Genomic DNA, 24,731 nt, shown 5'->3' with positions numbered 1-24,731 from the left:
GTTGGCTTACTGCTGTTAAAAAAACCTAATGCTGTTCAATAAACTAATCTACAGGGTGGGCCATTTATATGGATACACCTTAATAAAATGGGAATGGTTGGTGATATTAACTTCCTGTTTGTGGCACATTAGTATATGAGTATATTAGTATTATTAGTATATTATATAATATATAAAATATATTAGTATATTTTGGATCCAACTTTTGTTTTTTTTGACAAAAGAGGGTCATGTGACACATCAAACAATTAAACATATCTTCCTTTATTCTTTCATGAGTTATTTCCAAGTTTCTGACCACTTATAAAATGTGTTCAAAGTGCTGCCCATTGTGTTGGATTGTCAATGCAACCCTCTTCTCCCACTCTTCACACACTGATAACAACACCGCAGGAGAAATGCTAGCACAGGCTTCCAGTATCTGTAGTTTTCCCATTGAAAAAACAAAAGTTGGATCCAAAATGGCCGATTTCAAAATGGCCACCATGGTCACCACCCATCTTGAAAAGTCCCCCCCCTCCCATATACTACTGTGCCACAAACAGGAAGTTAATATCACCAACCATTCCCATTTTATTACAGTGTATCCATATATAAGGCCCACCCTGTACTCAAAATAAGTACATACATTCTTCTGCAAGGCATGAGTAGGCTATGATATTTCATTCACCCAACACTGCAGCATTAATGCACAATTTAGGTTTGTATGCAGTCTTATGTGTAAATGTTGAGCATTTAATAGCACTTACATAGTTAACGTACAGATTTAGTGCTCTCTTTCATCTAGGGCTTAGTCATACTATTTCTCCTTTGCCCTCAGACACCCCATCCTCTCCTGTACCTCCTATCACTGTCAGCCCTGAGCCTGACAGCCCTTCCACCAGCACCACTGAGACCCCTGCTCAGAGCCCCTCCTCTCTACCATCCCCTGTGGTGAGCAACGGAACTGCTACCAATGACCTGGAGCAGCGCCTGTGAGTATTGCCTGGGTTGGTTTGTTTGTTTACTAGAAAATCAGAACGACTGATCATATTTATGGGGAAAAATGAAAGCTCATATTTGTAAAAGAGAATGTATTAAAAAACCTTAATGTATTAATCAGATGCATCATATTAATTCCATTCCTCTTGCTCACAGCTTAATGACAGGGCTCACTAGGGCACGTATGAATACCGCAAGATCACTCTAAGTCTGACTGACACCTATAATAGGCTTTCAGAATAATTGATGTTCACAATGTTATTAAACACTTATCCCATTAGGTGTCATTGGTAATAAAGGTTGCGTTGGCTAACTTTTGTCAAGTTTTTTTTAACACAGGTTATGTGACAGTTTTGTGTCTTTCTGACATTGTCTCTGACCCCTCCCCTTTTTTGTACAATTACTTTAGATTTAAAAGATTGTGACACATTGCAAGGAAATGATGCAGATAAGACTTAGGTTATTAGAAGTATCCTATATAAACTTTAATAAAGGCTTATTCTAATAACATAAGTCATATCAGCATTGTCAGTTGTCCTGGCAAGCTATAATAAAAATCCCCTACAGTAAATGACCTGTGTTGATTGCCCAATCAAAAAACTTGAGTTTGTGGCCACTAATATCATTTGCCACTCAGTCGCACTCAGCCCAAAGTAAATGTGGGTTTTTGTGAGGATTTGCATGGCGCTATTCAACCACACACTGCCCACAGTCAGCCCAAAGTGAGCAAGTGGGGGACATGCATACATTTTCCGATTCCTTCAGATAAAAACTGTGCAATTTCTGTTCACGCCACATGGGAGCAGTATACGCAATGCATGTCTCCCTTTTTTCCAGCTTGTGTAGGATACACTAGGGCACCTAAGGAAAGCTGATTACGTTTATACTAATATCATAGGAGAAAAATGAACCCCAGCTTGTTCTTTCCAGTTCTTTCTGGAATTAAATGGTGTGTAAACGCATACGTGTGTGTGTATACACACTTTTGATTGAAAGCTGCAATTTTGCTTGGTCTCACTCAGTGGGGAATAATAGACCGACCAACACAAATGTTGTCTCTAGCTGGGTGTAAGAGACCACAGCTTACTGACAGGAACTGATCTATTACTACCACTCCTCTTTCTTTCCATATGCGGTAATGCAGCCTTTAGAACAGACACACACATAGACTAGTGATCTTAGGTATTGTTTTATGTGGCAAAATAACTTTCAGCTTGATTTATGACCCTGTCTCCTGGCAGTGGCAGGGAAAAGGAACCCAGAAAAACCTCTTTTTAAGAAGAAAAGTTTAGTTTAGAAAGATTAAATGTACTGCTCTAAATAGCCTACACAAGTAATAAAATCTTTCATTCCTACACCCTTTCTTCAAGATCTTAACGAACAGGTTATTTGTTAAAATACTCCATACGTTTTTTTTTTGAGCAGCTGCTATTAAGTTAAAAGACCTTTCCCTCCTCCTACTGTTATGCTTGAGGAGATACTGCAGACTGGTTTTAAATTCCCTGGCATTTCCAGTCCTTGGGCAAGACGACAAATCCAGGGTAGTTCTGTCCCAAAAGGCCACTGCTCCCTTCAAAAACAGATTTGCACACAATGTATAAACGAGGTTAAAAAAAGATAACAGCAGCTTTCATGGCTAAAATAAATTAGTAATGAAGCCTACAGCAAGGGTGGGGAAGTCATAACAAACACACCATAACAAAGTAATTTCATAGGAAATACCCACTGAGAAAATTGCCTATGCCCTTTGTGTATAGGGTTGTGATAAACTGGCAACTTGACAGTCGTAGAGCCACAGGATTAAAGCCATTCTGTGAATGAACCTGCTTGAAAAAAAAGCAAAGGGAATTGATTTCTGTTCTTAATTTTAAAAATGAATGACATTGTGCATTAGCAGGTACATTTGCCCTAACCAGCTCCTCTTATTTGGACCAAATTACTACATGCCTTTCCAAGTATAGTCCAAAACCAAAGCAACGTTTTATTCAGCCACTACCTATATGTGGAGGGCCAATGTTTGGCTTGGAATGAGTTTTTCTCTTACTAAAGCTGTGGGAATTTAGCTTTCTGGTTGCAGAGGGCTTGCAGAACATAGTGCTGGTCTCTCTTACCAGTGTTTATACATCTCCTGATCTGTCCCCTGCAGTGTTTTTAGTCAGTCCTATTTTAATTCAATGACTAAGTGCAGAACATATTCAGTGTAAAAAGTAAAACAGGGCAGAACCTGAAGTGTTGTTGTATTTTGAACTAATGTAAAATAATCAGTTCTGTTTATTTAAAATTAAGCTGTGTTTCGTTCAGGGTACTGGACTGCTTCTTACAACAGGAAGTAATTTGTTTAAGATTGAATTGATGAGAGGTTCTTATGGTGCTTTCCTATGATTAGTTTTATTTATTTATTTAAAACTATTTTTGTGGGATGTAAGTTGTAAGCATTTATGCAAATGTGTTTTGTCTAAGTTTTTAATGTCCTTTTATGCTCTTAAGAAATAAGTGGTTTTATTATTATTATTATTATTATTATTATTATTATTCATCACCCTCATGCCACAAAAATACTTGTGGCAGTCGGTTTAAATATTTTTTTTTTTTTGTGTGAGTCTAAGACTGAGCAACAACAAATCATTCGTGGTGTTCCACACTTGCAGTAATTACTACCCCAGCTTTATCTCTTTCCGCTCTTTCTGCTACTGGGCGTTAGTGCATCACGCTTCATCCATGGTTGGGACTGTGTGGTGTCATGCTTACTGGTGTTTTGGGTCATTTTGGTCAATGTTTTTAACCCTCTGCTTTACTCATGTAACTAGACATCACTTCCACGTCTCCTCTCTTCTCTCTCACATTCCCGCTCCTTCCACCAGGGGTCGCTCTTTCGTGAGTCAGTACATGGCTCATATGGGGATTTCTAGGCGGAGGTTAAAAAAGGCGGGGTCTATAACAGAGGAGCCCTCCACTCCCTCCAAAAGGTCTGTATAACAGCTATCACCACCCTCAATCATGTCGCTGGAAGACGCCCTATTTGCAGATCGGATATCAGTTTCAACTCGTTTTAGCGATTGTTTGAAAAAAAGTTTGTGTCTTTAGTTTTTCACTAGAACCACAAGGCTATTGTGGTACGTGGGTAAAATCAGTTAATTGGCTTAAACCACAGCAAGATCTTAAGGGATAATTTATTTTTTTTTCTCCTAAGATATTTGTGGTCATTGATTTGTTTGATCATTTGAGAAGTAAATCTAGCCTTTCAGTAGGGTGACCAGACGTCCTCTTTTACCTGGACATGTCCTTTTTTTTAGACTTAAAACAATGTCCAGGTGTAATTTCACAAACGTCCGGGATTTCGAGAAGCGTTTCGTTCACAAACTAGTCCCGCCCTCCCCTACTCCGTTTGGTTTGCTTGAGTGAGAAGGGGGAGTGGTGAAGTGACCTAAAATCTTGTGATTGGACGGTCTGACTGTAGAGCTACCGTTATTGATCGATAACCTTCTCTGTAAACATTTAATTGGTCAGTCTGCACGTCAGTAGTCCTTGTTTACGTCAGGCAAAGCTCATGTACCTACCCTCATCTCGAGCAGCTATGACGAAACGTAAATGTAAGTTCTCGGATGAATTAAAAAAGAACTTCCCATGTTTTCCCACGTTTAGCAAATAAAGGTGTAAAGGAACTAAAAGCCCCCCCCCCCCCCCCCCCTTCGGGTGTCCTCTTTTTCCCCCATCTCAGATCTGGTCACCCTACTTTCAGTGATGTGGAATGGTGCAATGAAATGTATAGTTTTGTTGTAAAAAGCACAATATACAAATTAAATCTATTGATTGAACCATATTTTCCTTAGTAATGGTGATTGTTCAAACATGGCGATAAGAACAAGATGTCTGAATTCAGGCACTAAAAGTTTCATTAGAATGACACCTTTCACACCAAACCACTCAGACGTATGTGTTATAATGTAGACATTTTAATAATCTCAGCTTTGGCTGACTCTGTATTGTATAAAAATGGATAAAAGTAGGTTACTAGTCTAATATATCAGCAGCAGTCATTTGTTCCTTTAGATAACACTACTTCATATGGTGTCCGAAACTACATAAGTAGGGTGACTATATCTGATCTTAAATGTTTACAGAGAAGGTTATCAACTAATAACGGTAGCTCTACAGTCAGACCGTGCAATCAGAAGATTTTAGGCTACTTCACCATGCCCCCTTCTCACTCAAGCGAACCAAACGGAGTAGGGGAGGGCGGGACTAGTTTGTGAACGAAACGCTTCTCCAAATTCTATGTAAGCTCTAGAAAAAAAAATGTCCTGGTGAAATTTCACAAACGTCCGAGATTTTGAAGTCTAAAAAAGTCTAAAAAAAAAAAAAGAGGACATGTCTGGGTAAAAGAGGACGTCTGGTCACCCTATACAGAAGCATTAGTGTAGGGGCTAATTAATGTGGTATAGCCTTCCATTATTTGTAAGTTACATTAAACTTTTGACCCATGTGCCAAACAAATACAACAATATGAAGACAAACTTTGGACACAGACTGTATCTTTGTTGTACTCCATTAAAGACAAACAACTGCTCCATTTATGGATTGGATATAAGGAACTGATCCAAATCAGATCTGCTTAAAGGGATAACTTTTACCTGCAGCTTCTCTTTGGTTTCCAAACTAACCACAGGGATACCACTCATCACATGGTGGTGCAGCCTAACACCTTTATTTAAACACTAGTGTCTTCTGTATCACTTGTGTTTAGTTGGAGAAACTGAGGTCTGCTAAAGAAGGAAATGAAGACAAATAGCCCTAATGTGTGCGAATATGTTCTCTATTGAGAATATGGTACATAATATCAAACAAAATAATGTCCTTCACAGAAAGGAAAGTGAATCACAAAGTTTGAATGTGGTTAAGTGTCAGAGGAACTGTTTTCAGCATTCTGCTGGCAGGGTAGTGTTTCTCCCACAGTACACTGCATTCAGACCTGGATAGACAGACCGTCTTTGGCTGTGTGTGTTTTTGTGTGTGGGGGTTTTGGTTGTGAAAAGAGGGGATTAGTTCAGTGTTCTCTAAAGGAGAACGACTCCCCCTCTCTTCTTCTTGCTGGAGCTGAAAAGCAGCCCAGTTCATCTCAGCACTGCCACAACGTCAGCTCGCCTGAGGAGTGTTAAGTAAGAAAAGTTGGCAGTCACTTTGCAGAAATAGTGTTTGTGTGTGTGAGAGAGAACACAAAGCAACCAATATCATATTACTCTTAAAGGTCCAAATTTTATCAGCAACTTTAAAAGGGTTCTAAACTTTTTTTTTTTTTCAAATATTTATGTGGTTTTGTTGTATTTCGTATCACTTTCTTTTAGCCTCAGATTTCTTAATTAATTGTTTCTGTTCATTAGAAACCTCTGGTGTCAACCAATGTGACTTCTAGCCTAGCCATGAATTCTTAGGCTAGTCATGTGTAGTAAAAATTAATTATACATAGTAATATCTTTTGTATATAGCAGAGTCAGAAGATATATTTAGCATCATACTGGTTCATGTGAGTAGTGTGTGTGTGTGTGTGTGTGTGTGTGTGTGCGCAGTGTCTGTGGATCTGAGATGACTGTGACTATGTCTGAGCTCTAGTGCCTTGGCTGTGAACTTATTGTGTGTGTGTGTGTGTGTGTGTGTGTGGACTACAGCACATCTCCCATAGCGGCACCTCCCCAGGAGAAGCAGACGACTCAGGAGCAGCAGAACCACACAGAGACTAAAGGAAGCTTTAAGTGAGTATTGTTACAGTAACTGTCACTCTGATTCAAGAAGAGAAAGAAGAAAGAGGGAGATAAAATACAATTTTGAAAGGGATGGAGTAAGTAAAGAGAAAAAGATAAGAATATAAAAGAAAGAAGAGATGAGTAGACACAGGAATGGGGAAGGATACGCTGGTGCACTTTTCTAATTATGGAAATAGAATTCAAGTACTGTGTTCCTGCAGATTTGTGTTTGTAGGTTTTGGGTTTTTTTCTGTTTGAAACGGCCATCATCAAATATAGCATCTCAGAAAGAATATGTTTATAGGAAGGGGCAAAATATTTCATATGTTGTAAATGTCAGTTAATTTTTGCATTTCAGGAGAAAGGAAAAGCATGTTTAACGTAATGGAAATAAATGTAACAGCATTTGGATCCATTTGTGATGGTCCATCTTAATGACATTTTCATACAAACAAAAGCAGCTGTTGTGTGCTGAGGATATTTCAATGGGAAGCGATTATTTGTGCATTTACTTTAAACCCTTTCTATTTCTATTCTATTTTCATCATTATTTCAATAAGTAATATTGAAATTTTTAACTTAACAGTGAGACTTTGCTTTCAGTAAGAGTTTAATACGTTGCTTATTATACAAACGATTCTATGGAAAGTTTAATATTTAGTCTGAATCTGACAGCAAATGGTGAATCAGGATGTGTGACTCGCTGAATTACGCTGTACTCATAGTGTTGGGTAATGTGCGATTTTCAGACTCGCTCTTATCTTTAGCAATTCAACATGATTTTTTTATTTATTTATTTTTCAAATGAAAATCTATACTATTGTAGTCTAATCTGTCCCCCAGGATTCTGTTTGTGTCCCAGATTTTTATACAGTAACTTAAAGTAATGACATTCCTTGCATTCCTGCTTTCTGCTCATGCTAGAAATGTCTCATCTATTACTTCTTGCTATTGTCTTCCTCAGAGTCTGTCTTGACACTCTTTCAGCTTTTTTCTTTTTTTTTCCTTATTGTTTTGATCTGCCTATCTGTGTCTTTATTCTCTGTCCTCATAATGTTTGGCTTCGTTCCTAATCTTTCTGCGGCTTCCAACATTCCTCCTCCTTCCCTTTCTCTCCCTTTTTTTTCTCTCTCTCCTTTCTCAGACGGCACGAGACAGATTCTGTTTGGTGAGTAGCTGCAGCATGGCCAAGGAATGCAATCTTCAGTAGAGCTCACAGTCTTGATCATTAAGTGTTTAGTCATTTTTGGGGAGTCCAAGTAGAAGTGGTTATTGTTAGTCATTGGAATATACAGTAAATGATCAGTAATACCAAATGGATGACTGCTTTATTAGTGTTGTTTGCACGCATATTCTGCCCTCATTTGATCTGACGTTTCCGGTGTCCAAACTTGCCTTATCTTCCTCACTTTCCCTCCCTCACAGGGCTTTTTTTTTTTTTTTTTTACTGGCCTTTTGAGCTGTGTTCCTTTAGTTTTTCTTTCCCGTCAGTGTGTCACCCCACTGCTCAGTTTTGACTTTGTCTCCTTGGAGACTTTCACAGAGCACCAAAATCCAACTCCCATCTCACTTTGCTCAAAATGAATCATGCAAAAGCCATTCAGATTTTATGCAAGTGTTTTTCACTTTGGAGACTGTGCATTCTATCACAAGTGATGCCTCGTGTATTTGAGGCCAGGAGTATTAGAAAGTGCGAGTTAACACTGGGTGTCTGTCAACTACTGTGACAGATCATGGCAATATTTGTTATCCTCCAGCTTGTTAAATTGTTCAGTGGCATTTCATTAGAGTTCTAAAAGAAATGCTGGGTTGGCCTCATGTCCCTGAGGGGGCACATGTTCGCACTCACCCTCTCTAGATTGGTGGCATTAATAAAATATCCTGGTTTGTTTTAACTTACAAGCTCAATAATTAATTAATTATATGATATTCACATGTGGCTGTAATGAATAATTATATTAAATGATACATAAATGAGATTTATTCACAATGTATTTGCAGCTATATAGAGTGAGAAGAGTATGAATTTTTCAAATAGCTAGAAATACAAAAAATTGTTACTTTTTAAGAATGTTAAAAATAGCCAAATTATAATCACTTTTATTTATTAACATTGTATTCAACTATTAAAATGAAAGTATAACCACAAATAGACAAATATCTTGATTCCTACCTGTCCCACCTAGCTGTCGAACTCAAACAGACAATATCCACTACAGCCCTCTAAAATTCTTATAGATTCACATACTGTTCATAGATTTCTTGGTTAAATGAATTGTAGCATTAACGCTGAGATAAATGCATGAACTATTTTTGGGTTGAACTGCTGAGTGGGCCAGATGGAGGTTTTCTTCTAGACATTTTGTAGCTATAAGCAGCTCCTTCTCACATGTAAACTGAAATCTCTCTCCAGCTCTGAGGATTGTAATGTGATTAGGGACCTGCCAGTTCTGAGGAATTATAAGTAAGTATAAACCCGTCCAAGGGTTTGGAGGTGGTGATGGTGATGGTGGTGGTGGTGGTGAAACATGCTGATTTAAGACCAGGTGTATGGCATTTCTAATAATGGATGAGATGAGTGTCCTGAATCCTGGTTAAAGCCATGGCTTCATGTGTGAGGTTTTCTGTTTTAGAGTTGTACTGATGCCAAAAAAGTAATGTGGCTAAAAAGTAATGGAAGTCTATGTGCAAAGATATGTAATGTCAACTAATCTTCAGTATACTTCCTTAAGAGGATTCTGAACAATGTAACATAGTTTACAGTAGTCTTGACAAATAAAATAGCCAAACTACAAGAAAGTCTACACTTCAAAAATCACCAGCTTCAATTTTAAGTGTTAAACTCTTCAATTTAAGAATTTAAAAGCTGCCTTAAATTTTTAAGTTAAATACAGTTAAAATTACTATTTATTTCAGTCTAATTTAAGTCGTTTGCCTTTGAATTCCTTTCTGCAGGTTGATCTGACTTTAAACTGCATTCAATGGAGTTTAAATTTTAAATAAATGTAATTATTGAGTCAAAAACTATCCAGTGTCATAGTTGCCTTTAACGCACTTTATTTAAACTCTCTGAAAAGAACATCAGGGAATAAGAACAAGCAACAGTCAGCATTTGGGCTTGTAAAGAGACTCAGCCTCGCCAAGGCTGCAATGTTTCATTCTGAGGGTGAGGCCTCTGATAAAATGCAGTTCTCGCTGTTAATAAAGACCTAATAGGTCCGAAAACCAATAAACAACCTAAAAACATCCCATAATAACATCCCACCCTCACAGCACACAACAATGAAAATAAATCCCCAAAAGAGTGATTTAAAATGTTTGGCCTGCAGTGCATGCTGGGAGCTTTTCCTGAGTGTAGCAAAACTCCTCTTCCTTCATATTTCCTATTCATTGGAGTAATTGAATTTGAGTTGATGGGCTGAAAACTCATAAAACCCAGTTGAAATCACAATTTAATTTGATAAGTTATATGACAAATATATTATAAGTCATGACTTATTGCTTAATTAATCTTTTACAGTGTATAGATGCCAGTTTAAAGTAGTGCATTCAACTACTTTAAAGTGCACCAAGTGTGGGCACAGAGATGAGTCAACCGGCCCAATTTAACGCTTAAGGCTTCCCTAGCATTGTGCTGTCTGGCAGTGGAACTGCATTTACTGGAGTTATAGTAACATCACAAATGCGGCTTGTGGCTAAATGCTTTCCAATGCTCACAGAAATGTTCCATCGTTAAGTCTAAATATTTCCTAATGGGCTAGGAGCTCTTAATTAAAACACGATTTTGGCTATATGGTGTGTATTGCATAGCTTGATTGAGTTGTTGGAGCTACAATAATGTTATTATTTTTTATCTTTGTCAGTTCTTATTAATTAATAGGATGTCACAAGCTTCCATTACTTTTTAGCTACAATAGAAAGCTGCAGTGTGAACAGATTGTGCCTATCGATCACATTTTAAAGGTGGAAATGTGTTCGTGCTTAGCGGATCAGATGGCTGGGGTTTGATTGGATGTGCTTGTAGTTTGTGTGTGTGTTGATTTCTGTATTTGATTAATTGTGATTCCCTTGGTATTGAACCGAATGGAATTTTGACTTTGTGCAATATCTAACACGGAAAGCATGATTTCATTATCCTCTTTCTTAATTTTATCTATTTGATGAAGAAATAGCTTTGAGTTATCCAGATTTATCATGATTTACTGCACATTTTCATTTGTTAAAAAATCATTCAAATGCACTTGCAATCGCATTCTTTTAGCGAAGCTGGAAGATCACACTAGTCATTTTGTGGTTTCTCAGGAAGAAATAAATAACCAGCGGTGTTTCTGTAGCAGCCTGGAATGAAAGCTATGGTTTTCATTTTGTGTTTTGCTGCATCAGACCATCTTACACCATCCTTATTTCTTTATGCATGAAAGATTGGGTGTGTGCATGAGTGAAAAAAATTAACTGTTAAAGTATTCAAGTCATTTCAGTTTATTTTTTTTTTAATAAATCTGAGCATTTTTATAGTATAGGTCTGAAAAGAAGTATGACTGAGGTGTGACTCTACTGCTGAGGCTAGGATATCAGCTGTTTCTAGCAAGGGTCTTTTCTGCATTAGAATTTTAAATGTTTGTATATAAATTTTACATTTTAAAGAAACAATCAAAGTGATTTTTATTTTATTCTGACCTCCAGTCACGAGTTTGGTTGAATCTGGTTGGTCTATCTAAAATAGCTCTTAAAACTTGCGCTGTGAACTAAATTACATTTTCAATATAAAAGATTACCCTTAAAAATGTGTGCAGCTTTATTTTTTTATTTTAAAGATGCTGTTAATATGGTCCCATGCATTATATACAGTTAAAAAATAGTAAATTGTTCTCAAAAGCTTTTCTTTTAAACCTGTGGGATTGATTTATATATTTAGTTTAAGACCCTTCTATTCCAAAATATCTGTTCAGCTGATGAAGTGTATTAAATGCAACACACTATACTGGCTTTATTATTACCATGAACCTACAGCTAGAGTGTAGTAGATACTGAGTTTTTCTTGTTAGCTGTGTAATTTGTGTTTTTGATGCATGTTTGCAGAGACACATTTCTGCGCAATCTGGCAGCGACCCATTGGGAGAAGAGAAGGCCTCAGCTCACTAAGCAGCATGCGTCTGTGAGCGAGTGTGTGTCACCTGAACCAGACGTCTACTCTCCATCTACTGAGACAGTTCAGCCAGCCTCAGAAGGTGATAATCTGCCTGTTCTTCTATTGTTCTTTACAATGTTTCAGCCTAACTTATCCTATGCTTCTTTTATTTTGGTCCTGCACTTTGGTTTCCCAAGTTTACACAAAGTTACAGAGTATCTCCCAGTTTTTTCATTATTTTAATCAAACATGTGATTGTAAGCAGCGCTAAATATGGGTATTTATCAGTGTAGCGCTGATCATCCTTACTGCAAGTCGATTTTTATTTTTAAAAAATTAATTAATTATTTAATAAAACAAGAATAGCTAAAAACAGTGTTTCTAATAATTTGCATTAGCAACACATTGTGTATCATCATCAGCTCTGCATTACATAACCAAGGTCTGTCCAGTTCTCATAATACTCTCCGGCACCTAACCCTACCTCGCTCTACCCAGCAGCTCTCTGCTCCCCTCCTAAGCTTCACCTCTTAAACTTCCTCCACCTCTCTGTTTCACTGCTTCACAGTTACACATAAACACACCTTCTGCTACTGTGTGTGTATGTGAGTGTCATGAACAATTAGGAAGTTGACTAGACTCTTTGTGTCAGCTTGAAAGGTTATTCTTTCTAGCATCAAGTCCAGGGCCAAGTCAGCAGGAGCTGAGCTCTGATTGGCCGAGGGCACACCATGGCGTTTATGTAATATGTTTCCAGCTGAGAAAGTCGGCATACCACGTCAAGTGTCACTGTAAAGTGCTCATTATAATGGGAAACGCTAGCTTACTGCTTCAGTCTACAGAGGAGTGGGGAAGGCGAGTGGTTTGCGCTCTTATTTTCAGTGTGAAACAGGTTCAAATCCAGTCTCGAGGAGATGATGCTCTGTTTGCCCTCTGCGGAGGAAAAAAGGAGTCTGCTGTAGTTTTGATTTCTGTATATTTCAGGTGGATGAACCCAACGGTAGGTTTTTTTTGCAACTGACACTATTCTACTTTTATTTGATTTATTTTATTTATCTTAGCCTTTAGTTAAAACTGAATTTTTATAATGAATGAGGCTTCCTTGATCCCTTAAATGACCAGGACCCAGTTATGTCAATTTCAGAACCATTATGCACTTATAAATATGAAAAATTGAACAAGTTTACACTGGGTGATTTTTTTTTCCCCTTTGCAGTCACTGAGAAAAAGTATTAACCCAATGACTTATAATTTAGAATTTTATTAGCCACAATTTTAATGTTAATCCTTAAGAGAAATCTTCCCTGTTCCTATGACCTTTTGAAAAATGTAGTGTGTGTGTCTCTCTAGTGAAGCAAACACTGACACCAGTCTACTTATTTTGTATATCGTGACTAAAAAGATTAAAGTCTGGTATCAGATGTTTCTGAACATACCTGCAGACGAGTTTAAAATGTTCCTACATCTTTGGTTAAAAATGCAAGGCCATTAGTATTGCCAACCTCTATTGGACCAACGTGACTGTTCAGTTTTATGTTCCCCTATTTTTCTTATCTGCATAGTGCCAATGTGGTGGCCGGAGCATACATTAACACAAACCTTTGGTGTAATCCTGTTTGGTTGGAATGAAAATCTGTAGCTACACTGGCCCTTTACTGATAAGGTTGGACACTCCTGAATTGTCAAATGAAATGTAGGGATTAAACCATGTTTGCTGAGAACCATTGGTGTTAGTATTTTTACAGATGGGATTAGTTTTATGTGATAATGCAATTATTCTATGTTCCTAATGATTGAATGGAATTGAATTATGTAAAAAAAATAATAAAATGAATATATATTGGTAGCAGACCCATTTCAACAGAGGCATGAGAAGCTTTGAAAACTGTCTATGGTGTGAGATTGGGCTGGGGGACTTTTTTTTTTTTCCTTCTACAGAGATTAGAGTTTCCCATGGGAGGGGAGTATTCCGTTTGGCTCTGCTATAGGGGTCAGTCTGTAGAGATGGGCTTTCTGCACTGGCCAGAGACACAAATGAGGGTCCGGACATCTCTCCCAAATGTACACACACAAAAAAAACTCCTTGCAGTGTGAAAGGTGTTTGGCAGCAGAACGAGAGCTGAAAGGATTATAGAGGGCCTTTTGAGTTTGGCATGAATGAGATGCTGCGTGGGGGGGAATTATACTTGCTTCACAGACTTGTGTAGTTTGTTAAATGATACCACCAACAAACAGCCACTTTTCTATTGGAGTGTGGTCTTTAGATGCAGTTACAGTATTTTGGACAAATGTGTGGTTTGCTCATTGATTAAAGAGGGTGCGTTTTTATAAGAAAATAATCAGTAAAACTGTAGTCCTGTGTTTATTTGTAAAGCAGCTATTTATTATCCTACATCTGTATGTCGAAAATAAATAGAACCCCTCCGTGTGTGTGTATGTGTTTTAGTGACGGGTCACAGCGGTGGTCTGGAGACCCAGTCTCCAGGGGGAGACTCCAGCAGTAGCAGCCCCTCCCAAAGCACACTGGAGAAGCCGGAAGAACTCCATACAACACAAGAGAATGAAACAGGCAAGAGATTGTCTATCACTCTGTCTCCATCTGTCCTCAACGTGCCTCTCTCTCTCACACTGTCACATGCTCTCGCTCTCCAGCTGTTACTTACTTCACACTTTTCCTATTGCTTTTTTTTTTTTTTTTTTTTACGTGTCATTCACTTGTTTTTGTTTTTTCTTGTGTTTCGATCACTCTTTATTTCTTTCCCATAGTTTCAGATTGTCTGCTGTGTTTCAGTTACTAAAAGATGATGATGTCTGGTGTATTGGTTTTGTTTAGAATTGTATACACACAATATGGAGAGAGATTAGTCTAACATTTTTTGAAAATGTTTAAATCATATCCCTTCAAATAGACACATCACACGTTTAACTATTCACAAAAATGTCTTGGTCTGCAGTCTATAAATACAATTAAATTAATGGATACATTTTTGTTTTTCAGAAATTTTATGTGAAAATTAATGTAATTGTTTGAGATTTTACAAATATGCAGTGAATTTTTGGTCTCGAACATTTTGCGAATAGTGAAACATATTTGTGACTTGGGCCTAATTGGTGGAATATGATTTAAACATGCATCAAGTTGTTTTACTCTCTCTAAATACACACAGAGGATTCATACGTGCCTCATGCATCTCACTCGCCACTCACTCGTTCCATTCCTAGCGAAGTTGTTACTCCTTCTTTCCCAGGGTTTTAGACCTAATTTCAAAGACAAATATTTTCCCTCTGTGGTTTTGACTGTTTCAGCCTGATTCTTATCTCTCCTCCTAGCGGTCTTTCGTTTAAATGACCCCACTGTTAATGAGCTAGAGTCCAGGGAGTGTAAATTAGCCGGAAAAGACATGCAATGTATAAACAGTGTGGAACAGGGGAGGGAGAATGGGATTTCCTCTTTCCTTTTTACATTCTATCTACAGTGGGTATAGTAGAGTGGGTTTTAGAGTAGGGCTTGGCGTCAGTGGTGTCAGGATGGTTGCTTGTGAGAATACAGGGCTTTTAATATGTTCTGGGCCTTTTAAAGGTAAGCTGTGTTTCGTGTTGGTCCAGATATTTGAATGATATTTGCTTTTAACAAATTTTTCAGTCATTTGACTTGGTGTAGAATGTAATCAATTAGCAACGAACATGTGGAATTTACAGCAAAACTGTTAGATTTAATTTTTTTTTACCACTGATCAAATGAGTTTTTCCAAACCAGTGATTAGTGTAGTCAGTTTTGTGGGCTCTTTAACACTGTGATCTGTTATTTATATAATTTCCAGGCAATAGCTGTCCTTGCATACAGTATGTTATTCTTCTATTAAAGGCACTTGTGAGGAGATTAAGTAAAATATAATGGAGATACTTAAAGGAGGGAATAAAATAAATGGAAGGAACCTGAAAAACACATTTGATTTGTTTTCATACTTTTAATTAGTAATTTTAATTTGGATTTGTCCTGTATCATGGTGCAGTGAGAGCCAAGCTTGTACATGAACTGATATTTCACTTCTCTCGCCTGCAGGGAGCAGTGTGCATCATCAGGGCAGCGCAGTGGAGCGACACAGCACCCTGTCTAATGACAGGAAGTTCATGCTGGACATGCTTTATTCAAAGTCCTCCACCACCGTTGGCACCAGCAGCAGTTCGGGGCCCTTAAGCCCCAGCCTGGAGAACACATTTGGGGATAGTGCTGGGTCTGAGGACTCTGGGATCTCTAGCCTGGCCGGCCGTTTGTCCAGCTTGCGTTCTCGAACATCAGTGTCCAGTGAAGACTCATCCCGACAGGCAGAGCTGGAAGGGCTGGGGGGCAGTGCCCAGGCGGCAAGGGCAAGGCTAGCAGAGGAGCAGCGGCAGCGGCAGATACGACCGCAATACAGTATCGACGCTGAGACCCATGCCCGCAGCCTGGAAAAGACTAAGATGACCCCACTGTCCCGGGGTAGCCAGGATGCCTGGGAGCAACTCCAGCCCAACTCCAGAGACCTGCGCATCAAAGACCTGGACTTTTCTGACCTGCTGGAAGAAGAGGACATAGATGTACTGGACATAGACACTTTTGACACAGGTCTGTCTAATGGTATCCCTCCACCTCCACCAACAGGAGGGTTACTAGGATCTCTTCCACCTCCGCCACCTCCCCCTCCTCCACCTGGGCCTGCAGGACTGGCCCCACCCCCCCCTCCTCCTCCACCTCCTCCTCCTGCTCCTGGAAGTTTTGGTGGTCTTCTTCCACCTCCTCCCCCACCTCCTGGAGTGCCCCCACCATCACCTTCTTCTTTTCTAGCCGTGGACCCGGCATTCATCAAAAAAAGGAAAACGGTTAAGCTGTTTTGGAAGGAGCTCAAGCAGCCTGACAGCCCCAGGAAATGCAAGTTCGGGAGGGGTACAGTGTGGGCATCTCTGGACAAGGTCAGCTTGGATACTGACAAGCTGGAGCATTTGTTTGAGTCCAAGGCTAAAGATCTTCCTGTGGCAAAGGTAAAACCTAGCATCAAAAATGTCAAACAATACACAGACAAACCTAGGTAAATCCCTACTAACCATAGATTAAGCAACTGATGTGAACTCATCTTAATACAAGTAACTGTAATTATACAGAGAGGATATGATGTAAAATATCCTATGTCTTTCCAATAGAGCTTCACATAGGGCCCAGCTCACATTCTTCCTACAAGCAACCACGTTTTTTTGCCATCATCTATAATCTACACCTAACCACAAATGTTGCTGTGGCTGTTTATCATCTAATCTGCAACCAGCTAGCCCTACCAGCTAAGCTTACTCATTGGCTCCAGCCCAAATGAGTAATTTAATAGAGAAAGTTACTTTAGTAAGAGTATGCTAGTTGAAAAACACATTGGGTAAACATTTGTGTAAAAAAGAGAGGGGGAAAATTTTCATGAAATAGTGTATCAAAAGTATTATGTGGTTTCCTACCCTCCTCCAAAAGTTACATAGTGCAGCTTCGGCAGTGCTGAGTAGTTACGACAGAGCCTATGTTCTTCCTATTACAGATCAGTGAAGGAGAAATTTTAAGGAGAAATTAAGCAGTGTTCCTTTAATGATGTTCAGAATTGTATTCATTTCAAATAAAAGTGACATGGATGGTTTAAATGCTCTGTGTTGCTGCCAAAAAAAAGGACGTTTTCCTTGGCTTGAGCTCCCTTTATTCCCTTTGTTGTAATAACAGGACCTAGAGGACTTTCTATTAAAGACTTGTCCTATTCCTCATGCTTTGTTTTTCAGAAAGGTGCTGAGGTGAAGAGGCCAGAGATACATGTCCTTGATCCTAAGAGGAGCAACGCCATCAACATTGGGATGACTGTTTTACCTGCTGTCCACGTCATCAAAACTGCTATTCTCAACTTTGATGAGTTTGCCATCAGTAAAGAAGGCATTGAGGTACTGCACTACTTCTTTCATCCACAAGAGGGCAGCAGGGTTACACGTTTCCCACATTGTGTTCTTTAAGGTTGTGATGACATTCCTTTTAATGCAAATCTCCAGCAACTAAAACAGCATTCTTTGTCCTCCCCCCCCCCCCCCCCCCTCAATACCGACACCACAGAAAATCCTGACCATGATTCCTACAGAAGAGGAAAAGCAAAAGATCCAGGAGGCTCAGCTGGCCAATCCAGATGTACCACTGGGTACAGCAGAACAGTTTTTACTCACTCTGTCCTCCATCAGTGCCTTAACTGCTCGCTTGCAGCTTTGGGCCTACAAACTGAACTACGAGAGCCTGGAGAAGGTCTTTTTTCCCTTTCTTTCATGTTCCTTGAAAACATTGTTTGTGGTTTTCCAAAGTCATTTGAATGAGTGCAGAACAATATATAAGCTTATATATATTTATATTTTTACACTGTTATAAAAACTTTTAGTGTTTCTAAAAGTGTAGTGTAACAATTTATTCCAATGCTAAAAAACGTAATTAATTTCAACTCCAGTATTCAACAACTAAGTTCTTCTTTTGATACCACTGTCAGCTTTTTGAATCCCTGTCCCCTCTGTGGTTTGTCCTGTAGGAGATAGCTGAGCCCCTCTTCGACCTGAAGCTCGGCATGGAGCAGCTCGCCAAGAACAAAACCTTCAAACGTATCTTAGCAACCCTGCTGGCAATCGGCAACTTTCTCAACAGCTCCAGTGTAAGTAGAGGCTCTCATTTACCTTGATGCAGCTAACGAGCCATGAGAGAAATGTGATGCTTGCTTCGAGGCCGGGTGTGCAGATCCAAAGCCTGGTCACTTTACACAAAACAGAGCACCGTGGTGGGGTTACAGTAATCTTTTGCTGTAGTCTGTGTGCTGATCTCTGACCGGGAAAGTGGATTAGAATGCAGCATGTTTGCTATGGTTGGGTGTTAATCTGCCTGAAGGACATCACACCTGGCCAGTTAAACACTACAGACAGACTGGCTGATAGAACTGAAGATAGCAGCTGCTTTAAGGCTGTGGGGGATGCAAACCACTTCGTACCGGGCATTATGTTCTGTACTCTGGGACTGTATTCCGTAGTGTTGCTTCAGGCTGAAAGATTTATAATTGTCAAAAAGTTTAGCGTTCATGTAAACACATGGGTGGGGGGGGGGTAGTATTGGCAATTACAACATTGGAGTGAAACCTTGCAGTTTTACTAAATTGTTAATGTGTGATGTTGCTCATTGAAACTCTTGGAAACTATGCTGCATTCAACTTTCTTCAGATAGACCCGCAACAAAAATGTGACAAAAATTATGCTTAGGCTGAGACCACTGTCATATTGGACTCTCCACATGTCATTTTTTAGCAATGATCCTTACTCTTAATAACTACAGTCCTTTAATGTTACTGATGGTGCCTTTCTGAAGCAGTCTCTTATAATATGGGCACTAAAATGTAGAATTGGAGGCTGTCCCTATCTCAGAAAATATGACAGTGTTTTCATTTCATTCTGAATTGATTTTATCAGATTAATTCAATTTAATTTGTTTTTTTGTTAATAAAATATCTTGAAAGTGTTGTGGCATGCCAATGGGGGAAAATATGTATGTATGTGAGTAAACTCAGCCTAATTAAACGCTGTGAGGATTTCCAAGAAAAAAACATTTAATTTTCAAATTACACATGGTAATAAACAGGTCTTTATCTGGAAATGATGAAGGGAATTCCAAACTAGAAATTCATATTATACAATGTTCTGTAGCACAGTGTTGCCTCTTCAGCTATTCATTATCTCATTTTTTCATTCATTATCTGTAACCGCTTATCCAGTTTAGGGTCGCAGTGGGAATACACTCTGGAGGGGGCGCCAGTCCTTCACAGGGCAACACACACATTCACTCACACCTACGGACACTTTTGAGTCACCAATCCACCTACCAGCGTGTGTTTTTGGACTGTGGGAGGAAACTGGAGCACCCGGAGGAAACGGCTTGGCTCTTGGACACGGGGGAGACACTCCTCACAGACAGTCACCCGAAGCGGGAATCAAACCCACAACCTCCAGGTCCCTGGAGCTGTGTGACTGCGACACTACCTGCTGCGCCACCGTGCCGCCCCCTCTTCAGCTAGTTTGACAGAATTCAGAATGTTCTATCGTTGCTGTGTTTTCATCTGAGTGTTTTCTCCTGCACTCAGCAAACCTTCACAAATAAACCTCTGCACAAAAATGATGAATGAAATATTACATCAAGCTGTTGTTTTATCGGTCTATTCAGTTTATCTATGACATCAGCGTTGTATGTGGGTTTTCATTAAATTACGCAATGTGTTTATATATAAAAAACAAACAAACAAAAAAAATAGGTGTCTACAATTTTGCTTATAGCTGTATATGTTTTGTGTATTTGCAGGCAAAGGGGTTTGAGCTGAGCTACCTGGAGAAAGTGACTGAAGTGAAGGACACTGTACATAGACAGTCCCTTCTCCATCACTGCTGTAACTTTGTGGTTGATAATTTCCCTGACACCACAGACGTCTACTCTGAGATTTCTGCCATTACCAGATCTGCTAAGGTAGGCCTGAATGACTTCACAATAAAGGTATTTGATGCTTATATCAGCCCTATATACAGTATGCATATAAATCTGAGGATCTCAGAGAATCAGTTGTGCATCTCTACAATTATAGATGGATCTGTGGGTAAATCTTAATATCCTTGTGACAATCTCTGCTTACTTTTCATGCTTTCATCTTTTGTCTTTCTCTTAGGTGGACTTTGAGCAGTTGTCTGATAACCTGATCCAGCTGGAGAGGAAGTGTAAGACCTCATGGGACAACCTGAAGGTGATGGCCAAACACGAGACCAAACTTCAGCTGAAGAACAAAATGACGGAGTTTCTCAAAGACTGCACAGAGAGGATCATCATTCTGAAAGTGGTGCACAGACGCATCATCAACAGGTGATAGAACATGCTCTGATTGTCCTGGGACAAATAAAAAATACAGCAAAGATCATATTTGGGCTATGGCAATGAGTTGTGGCAAGAATTCCGCTGGTTCAGAATGCTGCTGCTTGGCTTTTACTTACAAGGCTTTACACAGGGAAGCACTTGAACACATTTGTGAATTGCTGGTTTCCCATACAAGTAATAGATCACAGAGATCTAATAAATTGCTGCTGGGTCTTCCTACTACTAATCTGAAGTAAGTCCAAATATTATTTTAAGAAACAAAACACTGATTTGTAATTTGGACTGTGAAACAAAAGCAAAAAGCATTTATTAAGAAAATAATCCACACAATTCAGTAGCAATATAAAAGCAAATCCATCACTTAATTTTACGCACCATACTCATACTTAAACACTTCCATCTTACTGGTTTTAAAACAAAGGATTTACTAGCTGTTTTGACGTTTGTTTTTGTTCTTGGCAAGCAGCTCCTAAACCAGTTGCCAAATGTAATCACTGACATTGTGTTCCTCTTTGAAGAGACACAAATATTCACACAAACAACTATGCAAAACACCTTGCTTGTTTTGTACATTTCTTCCATTTGTACATCTAAAATGGCTAAAGAAGGCCCTTTGGGTGATTTAAATATTAATATTTATTTTTAACACAAAAACTGACATTTTAGAAATGAGTCAAAATCAGTTTTTGCTATTATTTGGATTGAAATAAACAATATAAGAAAAAGTGTCTAAGACAGAACTTTGGAGGTGTTGGGGGGGAAAAGATGTTGGCATCATGTCTCCAGAGAAAACTGGAATCTGTAACAAAGATAAATGTGGAAGTATACTGAAAAAATATTCTATCGCATCCAAACACTTCTGTTTATTTTATTGTTAAATATGCTAGAAATATGAATAATAAATTTAACCAAAATGCATTGTTGTTCCTGTCTTTCTCAGATTTCACTCATTTCTTTTGTACTTGGGTCAGCCCTCATACTCTGTTCGGGACACTAAAATAACTCAGTTCTGTAAGATAATCAGTGAGTTCTCCCTGGAGTACCGGACCACCAGAGAGAGGGTCCTCACCCAGAAACGGAAGCGTGCGGCCCATCGGGAACGCACAAAGACTCGGGGCAAAATGATCACTGAGGTAAAATACAAACTCTTAATAAAATCTTAGAGTTTTAACATCAGACATATAAGACATTAGCTGCTTTTTTTTGCTTAAGGTAGTCCTTTCATTCATGCTCTCTAATACTGTTCTCACAGACAGAGAAATTCTCTGGAGCTGTCCCATCCATCTCTCTGGATAGTCCCTCCCCTGTCTCCACGGCGATAGAGGCTGAGCCAGCACAAGAGGAACACGAGAACATGAAGAACCTGCTTATTGCTAATGAAAAACAGAGCAATCTACGCAGGTCCCGCGCTGTACGAAGTAAGAGAACATTACCTCATGATTGGGTCCCTAAGAAAAGATTCCCTGGTCCTTTAAATATGTATTATGATACTCTCCTGAAAATGGAAGATACACAGCAAGTATTATACATTTAGCACTAGATAACGAAGAAAAACAGTGTCAGTTTTTGCTTTCTGTTCTATAAAGTTTGAGCATTAGTAAGAACAGGAACATTAATCAAGCCTGTCTAGAAGCCGAAGGTTGTAATTGAATCATATTTAATCTAACAGAGCTGCTGACATCCAACTCTGACACTACTCCCTCTTCTCCCAACCAGGATTCTAATGATGAAGGTAGAGCACATACTGCATGTTGCTTGTGTGCAAACAAAAGACAATTTATATACGAAATTGATTTTAAAACTGCTCAATGGGGGCCTTGTGTCCATTACAGAACAGGCATTGTAGAGGGAAAAGTACATTTACGTCATAATAAAAACTTGTAGTCTATGTGCTGATTAGTGTTACGTATTGGACAAAGCCCAGTTGAGCAGCAGTTAATATTGACGCCAGTGTCAATACTGCACTATTTGGTCTTCCAGAGGAGTCAAATTCTGAGAGTTTGCCCACTTCACCAGAAGCACAGGACATAAACGATGAAGGTATCGTGCTAACTGCATGATCTTCAAATGTGAAATGAAAGCATGTGCCATATTTTGATACAACACGAGACAAAACCAAATCTACTTCTGTTTTATATATTAACCTTAACCATACTTTAGCATGATGTGTATTAACTGTAGAATGGAATTAATTAAAATGGCCTGGATTTGAACATAGTGATCATAAATCTTTGGGGCTTAACACATGTTTGTGTTAGCTGTTTAGATGCAATAAAGAAGGCACACACGCACACACGCACACACACACACACACACACACACACACATATATATATATATATATAATATAATTTTTTTATATGCTCTGTTTAAATAGCTATTATCCAATGGAAAAAATATATTTAGTACTTTCACCTTTCCTTCGTAAGTCTGCATGATAAATACATAAATGTTTCATGACTGCTTAACTACTTACATAAACATCTATGAAGGCTTGTTCCTAATATCAGTTGCCTTAAAGTCTAAGCACCACTTAATGGACCTCCATGAATATTTCACATTATTTTAGTTACTGACATATATAAGTATGAATTAAAATGAAAATAGCAGCTTAATTTACTTTAAAACTGACAATTTTATTAAATTGACGGAAAAACCCGAGCTCGCTACGGAAATTCTTGAACGCAACCGTGACGTCACTGGTGGACAACAGCTGAACAACGCCGCGGTAAAACACCGTTATGACTGACTGTTATGACAGTATCTAGCTAAATAACCAGCATTATTCATGACAATATCCTAGCAATAAGCTAAATTCAAATTTAGAGGTACCATTATTCTGGTAAATGTGATCGAATTCGAACTCATCCGACACTATAAACCTCCGTAATGCAACTATCGCTACGTAGCCAAGTATAATGTGAGCCACCAAGTTTAGCAAGTCAAGCTAACGTTAACTAACACCAACTAAAACAGGCGAAGTAAGTGTCCTTACCCTGTTTACCTCCATGTTACAGAGGCTCTTGAACACCTTTCGTTGGTTTCCTTATATGCCCATATTGTTGGAAAAGGGAGGACCTACGGTCTTTTAAACCTTATTCCTTGAATTAGTAAGAAATAACATGTTTTCTGACTATCAATAAACACAAGTTAGGAACTCAAATTCCACTGTATTTATTTGTTTGACACTTTCATAGAGCTGGTGCTTAGCCTTTAACACTTTCTAGATTGAAATTCACTACGGAAGCCCTCATGACAACTGATGTTTTGGAATAAGCATTTGTAAAGGTTTTTGTAAGTTATGAGTTCTCAAGACTTATGTAGTCATCATGTAGACTTATGAAGAACACCTACAGAAAAACGGATACCTAATATAAAAAATGAACACTGGGATGTTTGAATTAATAAAACTAAGAAAAAAAAGTTTTTCATACAATTATAAGCCACAGGGGCATATTACCATGTCACTTTTTAATGTACAGACATTGTGTTATTATTAGCAGAGAGTTGTTCCCTTTCACACAATCAGATTTATTATGTGTGGTCTTTGCAGTGGTTTGGAGTAGGCTGATGGAGGGCAATCATCTGTAAGCCTTAGTTGGTTATAGTTCGTCCACCTCAGCTTGTTGGGCCTGGGACCTTACGCTTAGAATACTAACTGTGATTGCCATAGCCAACCTGTCTATGCTGTTTTTACATTAAATGATATATTTCCACAATGTTTTGCTCCACAGGTATGGGAAGAATTAGTCCGTTACCATCTACAGGCAAAGAGGAAAGTGCAAACTTGCAAGATGACGCCACAGATGAGATCATGGACAGACTGGTCAAGTCTGTTACTCACAATCCCTCAGAGAGGGCGTCTAGTCCTAAAACACGGAAGAGATCACGGCTGAACAGGAAGTCATGTGAGTAACGTATAATGAAAATACTGCATTAAGGCTGCTTTTTG

The 24,731-nt window shown here is 38.8% G+C and overlaps 1 protein-coding gene across 5 annotated transcripts in view; it reads left to right on the top strand.

Annotated features, from left to right (window-relative positions):
• Nucleotides 1-24,731, top strand: part of LOC136678110 (FH1/FH2 domain-containing protein 1-like) — a 53,821-nt gene that overhangs the window by 25,806 nt on the left and 3,284 nt on the right. The window contains exons 11-26 of one of the 5 annotated variants that reach the window (XM_066655958.1): nucleotides 821-974; nucleotides 3,843-3,947; nucleotides 6,645-6,728; nucleotides 7,864-7,887; nucleotides 9,133-9,183; nucleotides 11,799-11,947; nucleotides 14,294-14,416; nucleotides 15,911-16,866; nucleotides 17,635-17,790; nucleotides 17,957-18,139; nucleotides 18,414-18,533; nucleotides 20,219-20,380; nucleotides 20,577-20,767; nucleotides 21,720-21,912; nucleotides 22,032-22,197; nucleotides 24,514-24,687. In XM_066655958.1, coding sequence (XP_066512055.1) covers nucleotides 821-974; nucleotides 3,843-3,947; nucleotides 6,645-6,728; nucleotides 7,864-7,887; nucleotides 9,133-9,183; nucleotides 11,799-11,947; nucleotides 14,294-14,416; nucleotides 15,911-16,866; nucleotides 17,635-17,790; nucleotides 17,957-18,139; nucleotides 18,414-18,533; nucleotides 20,219-20,380; nucleotides 20,577-20,767; nucleotides 21,720-21,912; nucleotides 22,032-22,197; nucleotides 24,514-24,687 — 2,991 coding nt within the window. The remainder of the gene's footprint in view (nucleotides 1-820; nucleotides 975-3,842; nucleotides 3,948-6,644; nucleotides 6,729-7,863; nucleotides 7,888-9,132; nucleotides 9,184-11,798; nucleotides 11,948-14,293; nucleotides 14,417-15,910; nucleotides 16,867-17,634; nucleotides 17,791-17,956; nucleotides 18,140-18,413; nucleotides 18,534-20,218; nucleotides 20,381-20,576; nucleotides 20,768-21,719; nucleotides 21,913-22,031; nucleotides 22,198-24,513; nucleotides 24,688-24,731) is intronic. The other 4 variants (XM_066655961.1, XM_066655959.1, XM_066655962.1 and 1 more) reach the window with 4 other exon arrangements.

The sequence above is a fragment of the Hoplias malabaricus genome, chromosome Y (assembly GCF_029633855.1).
Source record: "Hoplias malabaricus isolate fHopMal1 chromosome Y, fHopMal1.hap1, whole genome shotgun sequence".
Taxonomy (NCBI): Eukaryota; Metazoa; Chordata; class Actinopteri; order Characiformes; family Erythrinidae; genus Hoplias; species Hoplias malabaricus.
This window is presented reverse-complemented; position numbering and strand designations above follow the sequence as displayed.